The sequence below is a fragment of the Vidua chalybeata genome, chromosome 1 (assembly GCF_026979565.1).
Source record: "Vidua chalybeata isolate OUT-0048 chromosome 1, bVidCha1 merged haplotype, whole genome shotgun sequence".
Classification (NCBI taxonomy): Eukaryota; Metazoa; Chordata; class Aves; order Passeriformes; family Viduidae; genus Vidua; species Vidua chalybeata.
The window spans coordinates 3,353,818-3,366,033 of NC_071530.1; the positions used below are offsets into that span (position 1 = coordinate 3,353,818).

General features: G+C 39.6%; 1 protein-coding gene across 5 annotated transcripts in view; it reads right to left on the reverse strand.

Annotated features, from left to right (window-relative positions):
- Positions 1-846: 846 nt before the first annotated feature.
- ADCYAP1R1 (ADCYAP receptor type I) overlaps positions 847-12,216 on the reverse strand; it is a 144,159-nt gene continuing 132,789 nt past the window's right edge. For 2 of the 5 annotated variants that reach the window (XM_053958498.1, XM_053958507.1), the window contains 4 exons: positions 9,372-9,455; positions 3,983-4,112; positions 3,748-3,789; positions 847-1,095 (listed from right to left, as the gene is read on the reverse strand). In XM_053958498.1, the coding sequence (XP_053814473.1) occupies positions 886-1,095; positions 3,748-3,789; positions 3,983-4,112; positions 9,372-9,455 (466 nt within the window). In that variant the 3' untranslated portion in view covers positions 847-885. The remainder of the gene's footprint in view (positions 1,096-3,747; positions 3,790-3,982; positions 4,113-9,371; positions 9,456-12,216) is intronic. The other 3 variants (XM_053958514.1, XM_053958533.1, XM_053958523.1) reach the window with 3 other exon arrangements.

A 12,216-nucleotide genomic window follows, 5' to 3' on the forward strand; every position in this document is an offset into this window, starting at 1 on the left:
TCACGTGCCGAAAGACAGGGACAGGCTAAGACATGTTGGACTAGGGAAAAACAAAAATAGGCAAATCCAGCCCAAAATGGAAACCAAGTGGAAAAATGACAATGGTCATGTCCATTCACAGAGTAGGATCATTTTGGCAACCAAGGATCACAACTGCACAGCAATCACTTGTTACTTTGGACGGACACGGATTATTCGCAGATGCTCTGAAATGGGAATAGTTGAGTGGGTGGGTTTGGCCTCTTGTTTGTCTTTTAAACATTCTCCATGATTGGCCTTGAGTACAGCTGGGTATTTACAGTGACTGGTAAAAAGAGATATTTACACATTTCCTTTGCTTTTTCATCTCAGGGGAGGAGAGGAGAGGAGAGGAGAGGAGAGGAGAGGAGAGGAGAGGAGAGGAGAGGAGAGGAGAGGAGAGGAGAGGAGAGGAGAGGAGAGGAGAGGAGAGGAGAGGAGAGGAGAGGAGAGGAGAGGAGAGGAGAGGAGAGGAGAGGAGAGGAGAGGAGAGGAGAGGAGAGGAGAGGAGAGGAGAGGAGAGGAGAGGAGAGGAGAGGAGAGGAGAGGAGAGGAGAGGAGAGGAGAGGAGAGGAGAAAGGAAAAAAAAGGAAAAAAAGGAAAAAAAGGAAAAAAAGGAAAAAAAAGAGGAAAGGAAAGGGAAAGGGAAAGGGAAAGGGAAAGGGAAAGGGAAAGGGAAAGGGAAAGGGAAAGGGAAAGGAAAGGGAAGGGAAAGGGAAAGGGAAAGGAAAGGAAAGGAAAGGAAAGGAAAGGAAAGGAAAGGAAAGGAAAGGAAGCGAGACCTGCACCACCACCAAAACTATTATTTCATTTTTTTTCTTTTTCAAGGGATGGTTTTTGGTTTGCTCCTTGTTTGCTTTGCTGTCCTCAGCTGCTCATGTCGCCAGGTTCTCTGCATTTATGCTGGACATCCGAATCTGAGAGCTGCTCTTGCTCAGAATGGAGAGTTGTGTCCCCCCGTTCACTCCGCTGCTCGCTAGAGAAGGATGGCGATGTTTGAAATCCACAGCAAAATACCGGTTGACTTTCCAGCTCCTCCATTTTCTCTTTATTTCTGATTGCACCTTTAGGGAGAAACTTCAAAAGGTCATTTTTTATGTACTTAGCCGCTCGAGGACATGCTGACAAATTATCAAGATTAGAAAAAACCCCACAATTCAACAGAACTGTTTTTAAGGTTATTATTAAACTCCTCAGTTCAGCAAAATCTGAAATTACTTTTCCATGGCTGGAAGAGGTCTGGGCATGTAATGGGGAACTACAGCCCAGCCCAGGTTCTATGTCTGACTTCAGATAATTTAGGATCAGCCCAGAGGGGCATGGAAGACCTGATCAACACCACCTGGAGGAAAAACCAGCCTGTTTTCATCATTGGCCAGTACCAAAGATACAGTAAGGAGCCAAAGAAACCAGCAATCAAAAAGTAGTGGATAATATTGGAGCATCCTGTCCACAGAGGCAGCTTCTCTCACCTGCCTTTAATGGCTGGATGTTTACACAGAATTTTGGCTCTTGTTTTCAGATCCTCTCCAAGCAGCCCAGCTCTGGGATTAATGCACATCTGTGCCACCCTCCTTTTCTTGGGAGGTTATTTTTTTATTGGCACCCACAGTAAATCACCAAGAGTAAAACAATCCAAAGTAAAAGTTCAATTAGGCAATAAGTGAATAATCCCACAGCTTTTCTACTTTTCACTCATTACCAGTTTCCTGGCAACACTGCTGGGGTGTGCACAAGTGTATAAATATATAAAGATTTAATATAAGAGAGATTGTAGTAGCTCGGGCCAACATTTACTTGATTACTCATCCCTGTATCATATTTCTGAATGAAATAGTGTAAGAACAAGGAAATATGTAGAGATGTTTTCCCAATATATTTTTCCAATCTCCAATGAGCTGCTGTGTCAAAGATAACAGTCGTTGTATCACTATTACAGCTGCTGTAACAGTCATTGCTGGATTTTCCAGGATTAATATTTTCAAGAAGGATAAGATAAAAATGCTAAACAAGGGCTTCAACTGTATGGACAAAAACTACAGGGAGGAAAAATCCAACTGGTTACATTCTCTTTCTAGGACCTAAAAATTCCTATTTGGGTTAAAGTTATCTAAAGCATAGATATTTATAAATCAGATAGAGAATGGAGTTATAGTTTTTCTGTGAAAAGGGAATAGTTTTGCATCTGTGATATTCCAAACATTTTCTTGCTGTAGGAAATTTAGTGGAGGCACAAGACATCCTCTAATTACCATTTTCTGATATCTTGAGAGGGAAAATGGCTTTAATTAATCTGTTGGTGTTGGTTTGGCTAAGAACCACCCCCCACTCATTCCAAGGGGCTTCAGGAGATCTTGACTTTGCCCATGGGCAAAGATAACCCATAAGTTTGCATGCTGAGCTTGAAGATTGTTGTGGATTATCTGAGAAAGAGTCACCTGGACTAAGGGGTTTGAGACCTCTTTGTCCAGAGATCAGCAATGTCAGACTATACCTGCAGTCAGCCCCCTTGAAAAGAAGAAAAAAAGGTGATTTTAGGAAAAGACTCCAACTGTTGGGCTGCACAAGACATGTGTTGCAATGGAGGAGAGAATGGATGAACTCTAGATGTTCCATGCTCCTCTTAAGGCAACATCAGTTCAGAAAACATTTACCTCCTGTATTCAGTCAGATAAACAGGCAGGGAAATGCAGATTGGAATGGGAGAACCAGCAGAAACCACAGATGTGGCCAGCAGCAGTTGCCATGTGCTGAGAGGAGTGTGAGGCTTGCAAGGCACCCGGGTGGTGTCTGGGGGATGGCTCTGGGCATCTGACACCCTTGGGCTGTGTGTGTGTAGGGGTGAAGGTGGCAGGGCTCAGGAGAGAAGCTGGCACCAGTTGGGTGGCACCCAAGAAAACTCAACCTTCAGTGAAGGGCTTGGCGCTGTTCCCCTCAGCCTCTTCCTAGGAAAGCTGGCAAGAATTAGGGTGGGTGGATGATCTGCAAGAGGGGAAGGAGACCACACTGAGAGGTGAAAAATGTTTTTTTATATAGCCTGGCACCTTATCACTAATGGTGTCCTCCAGGTATTGATACTGGACCCCACACAGGGCATGGAATGGTTTGGGTTGGAAGAGACCTTAAAGGTCATCCCCTTCCACCCCTGCTATGTGCAGGGACACTTTCCACTACCCAGGTTGCTCCAAGCCCTGTCCAACCTGGCCTTGGGCTCTTCCAGGGATCCAGGGGCAGTCACAGCTTCTCTGGCAACCTGGGCCTCACCATCTTCTGATGAATCTCGGATTTCAAGCAGCATCAGCAGTTTGGCTGATTGCTCCAAACTGGGTGGTGACAGAGACATGCCAGACCTCTTGGAGAGAGCTGAACAGGCTGGGAGAATGTGCTGGCAAGAACGGGGCAAAATTCAATAAAACCAGTGCAAAATTTGTACCTGGGATGACATTTCAAGAGAGACCTCTATATATCCTACCCCTGCCAGGAAGCCTTAATCTGAGCCGTCATCTCTGGTAAGGCCAATGTTTTGTTTTGATAAAGGCATCACAAATCCTTTTCTTTTTTTTTTTTTTTTTTTTTTTTTTTTTTTTCTGAGAATTGTGAGATTCAGACTAAAGTATCAGGGATTATGGTAGATGATGAGTTAGAATGGACAGTTGGAACAGCAGTTACTCCCACAAGAAAATGGGATGTGAATGACAGGTGAAGGACATTTAATATTAAAAATCTTACCTCCCCATTCAAGAAGCAGTAGAGAACAGCAACAACAAAACCCTAGGGAAATGGGAGAGAGGAAAAAAAGTAATTCAAATCCTGAAGGAATGACAGAAAATAGCTGGAGTGAAAAAACAAAACAAACCCAAAAAAAACAACATACACGTAAATGAGCAGAGACACACTACATGCAAAGTAGTTATAAAGAGCAGAGGTTTGGTTCTAAGGAAAGCTGAATTCAGTGTATAATCACCTGGAAGGATCCCAGTCCCAACTCAAACACCAGCCTCTCCCTCTTACTGACATTCTCAGGAGAAAAGGCAAACACCGTGTAGTGAATTCCAAACAAAGGGATCAGCAGCAGGGTGGAGCGAGCCAGTCTCCTGTCACAACAGAGGGAAAGAACTTTAATGCAGCCTTGCAATTAGCAACCTGCATTTTCATTAAAGAAGAAAGCACAGAAAATATTTTGCTGACAGACTTTTGGGAAATACGTACACGGCATAATTATACAAACAAATATGCGACATTCCTATTTGTTCCCAAAGCCTGTTTGCACACACACTGCAGCTTGCTCCCCCTTCTTCACACTGCTACAGTAATGGCACATTAATTATGCTTAATGCTCGCTGCTGCTATTTTAATTTGCATTATTAGAAGCAGGAATTTTCTCCTACCATGCCAAAAAATGAGGGGAATTTTGCTAAGGGATTCAGACTGCTACTATGGTACAATTATAAACCTCTCACCCAATTGCTTAATCCCAGTGGAGTGTTTGAAATCACTTATTTTTGTTGATTTCTGTGTGTGTGTGTGTGAATATGTTTCTGCATGGCAAAAAAAAAAAAAAAATCCAAAACAACCACATAAATAAAGCTAAAAAACCAACAGCCATACAAATAAAAGTTAACCCCCCTGCATATTCTTGTACTCACGACTATACCTGAAGGTTTGATTTTGGTCTCAATTTATACAGTTGGAAACCTAAGTGCAATTCCACTGTTTAACCATTTCACTGCTTCAGAATAAAGAAGTTTCAGAGGGAAATTAAGCTTAGAAGATATAAACAAAAGGGCTGGAAATAAATGGTTTACATGTGAGCACTTTACTGGTGAAATTGCCCCAAAGCAGGGGCCAGCAAAGGCTTGTGCATGTTTTGGTGAGTGCCACTGTCTGATTGAGCAGCAAAAAAAAAAAAAAAAGAGCAAAGAGGAAGCAAATGTTCTGACAATAAGGCAAATGCTTTGTTACAAACAAAGTGACCTAAAAAAACTCCAGGACATTTTCAGAGGGGAAGAATATCATTGATTATGTTCAGGTAAGTGAAGAGGGAAGATGGAGGACAAAGGAAGGTAAAAATCTGTAAAGATTTTCCAACTCAAATGTCCCCTCTGCTTTTATCTATTTGGTACATTGCAGACAGATTGGAATTTGCTAATTCATGCTCAGTGATAACCCAAAATGATGTGTTTGTTTTAGAAGATTTAATTAACACGCTTTCAAGAATTTTGTGAGCACAAACATCTCCAGTAGTGATCTGGGAAGGGGACACGAGTGCAGTGCTGGTGTCCCTCGGTCAGACTTTGAGCCCCAGTGGGGATAAATTCATCCCAACTCTTGCCTGGAGACTGCACTAAGCACACCTGAGCCATAAATCTGATGAACACCAAACATCAGGTCTTGGTGGGAGACCCCACAAAACAGAGAACACTCTTTTTGTGGGTTATATAATTAGATATTGGCCAAAAACTTTTGAAAAGAGAGGAACAACCTTGGAATGGGGTGATGAAAAGCATTCAGAGTGTCCAGCTTTGATGATCTCTAAAAAAAATAATCTATACAGGAGTGAGCCAGTGTAAAAGAGCTTTTGGAGTCCTTTCTAGTCCTTTTTCTCCATGGACATGCAATTAGGTTAATAAAAAGGAACAGAAACTTTGAAGAAGAGATTAAAGAATAATGTTATTTATGTAAAAAAGGGATGTAAAGAATATAAGTGTCTTAAAGTAGTCATGGAATTAAAAAAAAAAAAAAACAAAAAAAAAAAAAAAAAAAAAAAAAAAAAAAAAAAAACAAACAAACAAGTTAAAGGCAATAAACTGGACAAAAAATATCATCTCTCCATATCTTCTATCATTTATATTCAGACTTAATGACAACAACAACAAAAGGATAAATGTTGTTTTGATCTAAAAGTCAGAATAGAATTGTCTATTAATATGTTCTGTCTCACTGCACTCTTGGGAGATTAATTCAGGGGAAGATGCAGAGGAAGTCTTTTTTTATTGTCAGTTTTCTGGCATTAATAATACCTGATTAATCACACAATTAGTTTGTAGGATCTGGAAAGATAATGCCATCATCAACTTATTTGAGGTGTTGTCTTCAATATTGTCATAAAAGTGAGGAAGAAAACACATTAAATTACATATTCAGAAGTTTATAGATTATTAAGATAAATAAAGAGGTAAAGAAGATTTTAATGATAAGAAAAGCCTTGAGAGACATTAATGCCTGTATGGATGATGATAAATTGTTTTTTTTTTAAGAACATTGAGAAGAGAGAAGACTAAAAGCAGGTCCTGTGAGATGTATAAGTTTATGTGCAACAGGGAATGAAAATTTTAAAGGATACAGTGGAATTCTCAGGCGTGTAACAGCCAAAGATATTAATCCTCTTTTCTTCCCCCAGTCTTTCAGACTGGCAAGAAACTTGGGGGGAGTGGATCTAGAAGTTCTGAGGACAATAATTGTTCAGGTGCCTGTTTGGAAGATAATGTTCTGCACAAGGTCTAGCAAATCACATTCCCACAGGGAGAGGAAAGTCTTAAGGTCACTTTAAAAAAAAAAAAAAACAAAAAACAAAGCAATTTGAATATCAATTTTGGTTGAGGCTGGCATTCTGTTTTCCAGCTGTTATTTTCCTTAAATTCACTTCAAACATAAGAATTTCTCCAGTAGCATGGCTATGAATGTGGACTTTCCATAAAGTTTTAGTACAAACAAATAATGGTGTCCTCTGTTCTCCCTCACTCTTCTATGGAATAATGAAATTAAACTTTATGCTAAAAGAAACACTAAGTAGGAACGTTGTCTAATTTCACCAGTATTTGAAAGAACCATGCTTTTATTTTTCCATTGCACATCCACATTTATTAAGGAGATTGCTGAAGTCTCAACTTCTGAACCTTACTGAGAGAAAAAATCAAAAAAAGAAGAAGCAAAAGTCTTGAAACCATAGACTTTGAAGGAATATTATATTGTTGCTTTGCCATTTGGTCCTGCCTCTCTAAAATAAGAGAATTGCCCAGTTTAAAAGCCGTCCTAAGTGAAATATACTTTGATCAAATATAAACTTTTGCAGTGAAGACATCAAGGTGTGTAGTCCTGAAAAGCAATATTCACCTCACTGAGGTTTGGACATACATAGCGTAGATATTGATAATGAAATTATTTTAAAATTGTCTCTCAAGTCAATGCAGAGAAAAATACACTTTTAAAACATAATTCTTGTGTGCTACAGATATCTTTTAACAAGAGGTGACTTCTGTTGTAAACTCTGTGGGTATTGAGTACACCTATTTATGTATATATTGATTAACTTAATGCTGTGACATATCTGCAATGATGGCATCTATTTTTTGTGAAATTAAAGGCAGACCTAAATTCCCTTTATTGTCTGTGAAGAAGAAGAATCACTGACACAAAAGGACAAATCCTCTGCCCCTAAGGAAATTCTTATCACATCTTAAATCTATCCATTGACCTCAAAGGGAACCTGGACCGAGTTTGTCACACAAATTTCTGCCCTATAGATTTGTGAGGTTTAGATTAGAGGAATTTCTCTGGCCAAAGGTTCATTCATCATCTCTGGGATAAATCTGTGCAAAAAAGAATCGTGACATTATTTCAAATTGAAGGATAAAGAGCAAACCACTAAGGCACAGGATGTCATTAGTAATGAAATGCTCGACACAGCTCATGTTTAATAAACTGAAGGATCTATTTTATCACAAAATGCTGAACATATTAAAGTGACTTTCAGGAACCTCAGTAATCTCCCTGACAGATCTTTTCCAAAATTTTATTAGGTCTGCAGCATCACTTCCAAAACACCTGAGGTAACACCTGAATAATTCCAGATTTTTAATTTTTCCATGCACAAACCACATCTCCACACCAAGGACTTGAAAAACAGGCAAGTTTACCAAGACTTTCATACTTCAACAGACACAAAAAACATAGGTTTAAATACCTCCTGTTTAGGCTGAACTCTTCTTGCCCTTGACTAGGTAGAGGATTTCACCTTAGAGAGTTATCAGTCTCCCATCTTTCAGAAAGACTGCTTTTAATGTAAAATTTGGTTCTCTGCAAAGGCCCAGCAGGATGTCTGTGCTGCATCAGGATGTCCATTAGGCAGTGAACTTTATATTTCAAACTATCTCCTCCTAAATCTAACTCCCAGTTTTACCTAACTGTTCTTAAGTCTTCAGCTGCTCTCTGTGTAGAAGATGGAGCTGCTCCTTTTTGTCTTCTCTATTTCTATCTGCTTTTACAAGGTTTCAGTTTGTTGACTGAATATTTTTCAGCATCTTTATTGTTCTATTTCTTAAATACCTCAAAGATATATGAAATCACACAGAAAATTCACTTTCATTTTTTTTCTAACTAAAAAAACATAATCATATATGCAGTTAAGTTACAAACCAATCTTTTTTCCTTAATGGTGTTGAAGATAACTACTAAATATTCTTTAGCAAAATCCTGGAGTTTCTGTCTGTGTGACAGGAAACCTCAGAGAACGCTGATTCACACTTATAAACTGCTGTGAAATTCAGGAGATAGATCATCAGAAAACATATTACAAATGTCTGAAATTGCACCTCATCTAAACAGAATGAGAGGATGATCTTGGAGCTCTTTTCCAACCTTAATGATTCCATAAATCTGTGAAAACCTGTGGGCTTCTTGTGCAAGAAGCAAGGAGTCAGAGGGACTACAGGATAGTGATTAATTCACACAGCTCTTGGCTGAATGACTTTTATTCACTCTTCTGTATGCCTCATTCTATATTTGATGATATTTGACAATATTGGACTGAACTTGATGATCTTGGAGGTCTTTTCCAACTCAGTGATTCCATGATTCTATAACTTCTGATCGACACAATTCATTTTGATATTAGATCAACTTTAGCCTTTCCTCACCCCTGGGTGTTTATTAATTTAACTTCGCTAAGTTCAATGGACAAAAGATGTCTTATACCCACTGAGGGTCTGATTGACTCAACCTCACCCAGTTTTTCTAGGAAACATTCAGGTGAAACATTTTCTCTCAGTATGAAGGTGCTCACCTCTTTGCTGTGCAATAAAGAGCAGCTATTAATTCTGTACAGACATTGCCCAAAACCATCAATAGCATCAGCCATAATAAAAAAAAAAAAAAAAAATCAAAACAACCTTAAAATCCTCGATCGTGGAGCATCGGCAAAAGCACAGAACAAGAACAAAGAAAAAATTCTACATGCAACAAGAACTAAATGAATGCTTTGCTCTCTGGTTACTTCCCCTCTGCTCTCATCCACTCATTTAACTGCAACATGCGTCATACACACACAGTAATGTCACGGGAGTGCGTACACTTACAGGGTAATGGTTGATAGTTCTGACATCTTGCAAGAGTGCTGGTTAGCCCTCTTAGGCTTACAGTAGCATTTCTGAACGCAGCTGCTAAATATGACAAGATTAGCATTTTTTTCAGCATATCGTGAACAGGCCAAGGTAGGTCACTTTCAACACATTTCATGAGACACGTCACAAAGATGGAAAGCGGACACGACAGAATGGAGTCACAGCACGAACCAGCTGCTTGACCGAAGCAGAAATTAAGAGATTAAATAAAAATTAAAGTGCACTGGCTGTTGCTGGCCATTGCGATGTTGCTGATTCACGGACAAACCAAAACTCAAACACCCTGAGGGCAGGCGGGCAGCGCTAACGCATCCAAAATACACAGGACCTGCTCGGTCTGGTTTTGTACAGGGGGTCACAGAACAATAGATTAAATGAAAGTTGACTGCATGCTCATGGAGAACAATCAGAGAGTAACATAAACTCGTAGGATGGGGATCAACCTAAGGGGAATTGGATCGGGTGTTCCTCATTTTCGTTGTAGTGTGGATCCCTTCTTTTTAACAAAGAGTTCTAGTAAGGACACCAAAGCTGTTTTTCCATCTTCCCTGGTGATAGGGAGGGAGCTCAGTATGGAATCTGAATGTCTGGCTGGTAATTTTGGAGGTACCACTTCTTTTTTGTCACACACACTAAGACAGTGTGCTCATCAAAACAGCAGCTCATACACCGTGGAGCAGGACTTTGATCCCTGCATGTTGGATTCTAGGAGCAGAGAACAAAATCGTTCCTTTCCAACCAGCCAGGAGGGGCTCATTTAAATCAGTCAATCAGAAGGGTAGTCTGAAACATGGAGGCATTTGGAGGGATCCTATAGGAGATTTTATATCTGGGCTGAAAAACAGGAAAATTGAAAATAGTGATTTCTTGTCGTCTTTCAAGGGGAGAAGTTTTGTTTTGTTTTCAACACGTGGTTGTTTTGGTGGGATTCACCTCAGGAGAGCCTGGATGTTTACAGTGTGTAAGCAAAATGGACATCCTTAGGACCCTGAGAACCATCAGAATAAACAGTTGAGAGAGAAATACACATTTATTGGCCAGGTACCTCTGACCTATTTTAGCTGTCCACTGTAGGATGGGGTGAACACCAAACACCACTGAGTACCCTGACTAAATCTCCATTAATATAAAGGATAATAGAAGTTGATTTTTAAAGCAATTGTCTCCAAGGCAAACATTTAAGTTTGTTCAAACAAACCCAACTCTGTTTCTGTTATACAGTCTAAGATCTGTGTTCATAACTCATGGAATTTATAATCTGAACAGTAAACAAGGATGAATTGAAAACATAAATTTCCCCCTACTTTTAACTCCTTTAAGTCCATCCCCATTACTGGAGTTATGTTTTGCTTCCTTTTCGATAATTAAAGCCTGATAACTTGTTGTTATTAAATATTACAGTATAAGAGCTGGAAAGAACATAGTCTTGGGCCATGGACACATTCAGCACATGGATATAGTAGCCGTGTCTCAACTCATAAAATAAATTTCATTTTTTGGATGTTGCTGAGGAAGCAAACATGAAAATGACTGCTCCTTTTACACTAGAATTTCTGTGCTAGATTTTTGCACCACCTGCTTTTCACAGAGCTGAGTTGGGATTACTTGTCTGCTTAGACTGATCAAAAATGAGAAAGGAGGTTTTGGGGATAGTTCCATTTTATTGTGACTGAGGCTTTCAGAAGTGACTATGGATTTTGAGTGCCACTCATTTTTTTTTGATCACTTGATCTGAAACACATTTCTCAGACCAATTTTTACCACAAGAGGGCTGCTCAACCTGTGTTGAAAAGAAGCACTTACAAGGCATATTAAGGTATAGAACCTGAAAAGGAAAAATCTAAAAATCAATAATCGCTTTGAAAAGTCTTAGCCATGGGTTGTTGTAGAGGTTTGAGGTCTTCAATGATATACTTAATGTTGCCATGGCAATCTAGAAATAAATTCCCATCCATGTTTCCTTTACTGCTTATGCCCTGTTTCATTTGACAGGGATTGATTTTTTAATAGGTTTCCCTGGTGAATAGAGCTGACATGACAGCACTTGGTATTTACTATAATTATTGAAAAAAACAGACCTGATTTTGAAAATATTATCTACAGATTAACTGCTGCTTCACACCCATTGAGGGGACATTGACACACAGATTTATGATGGAAGACAATGCTTGTACTTCTTAGGAAAACCTTAATATTTTAATGCTGTTAGCACTTATTTTCTGCCATTTCTAATTTTGGTAGAGTCACCTCTCTGATTTTAGATGATGTAAAGTGCCCCAGGTATTTAGAGTACAGAATTTATAGAAGCTTTCTTTCCTTTCTCCCTCCCCTTTTATTTTGCAAACTTTATTTATTATCAAAGTAGAGACATTGGTGGAAGGAAAGGGAGAAAGAGAGAAGGGACAGAGGAGGCAGGAACCAGAAAAAAATATGAAGGAGGTAAAAAATAGACAAATATAAGAAAATGAATTGAAATGATAGCATGGCTATGAAAACACTGCACGAATCAGGGCAGGATCCTCAGACCTCTGTAGGCACACAGAGAACGGAGTCGGTCACATCTAACTCTACGTGCCAAAGACAGGTTCCAAACTGAACTATCACCTTGAACTCACTCAGGGAAAGAACAGGGACCTCCAGGCTGAGCTGGCCTGTGTGACAGAGACACCTAAGCCACAGGGGATGCTCTGTCTGACAGAGGTGCCCTGGTGTCCCCGAGTGACCATAGACGACGACTGGACTGCTCAGATCGAGCACGAGACTTTAGACAGCTAAAGGCAAACAAGCTGAGTCTCACCGC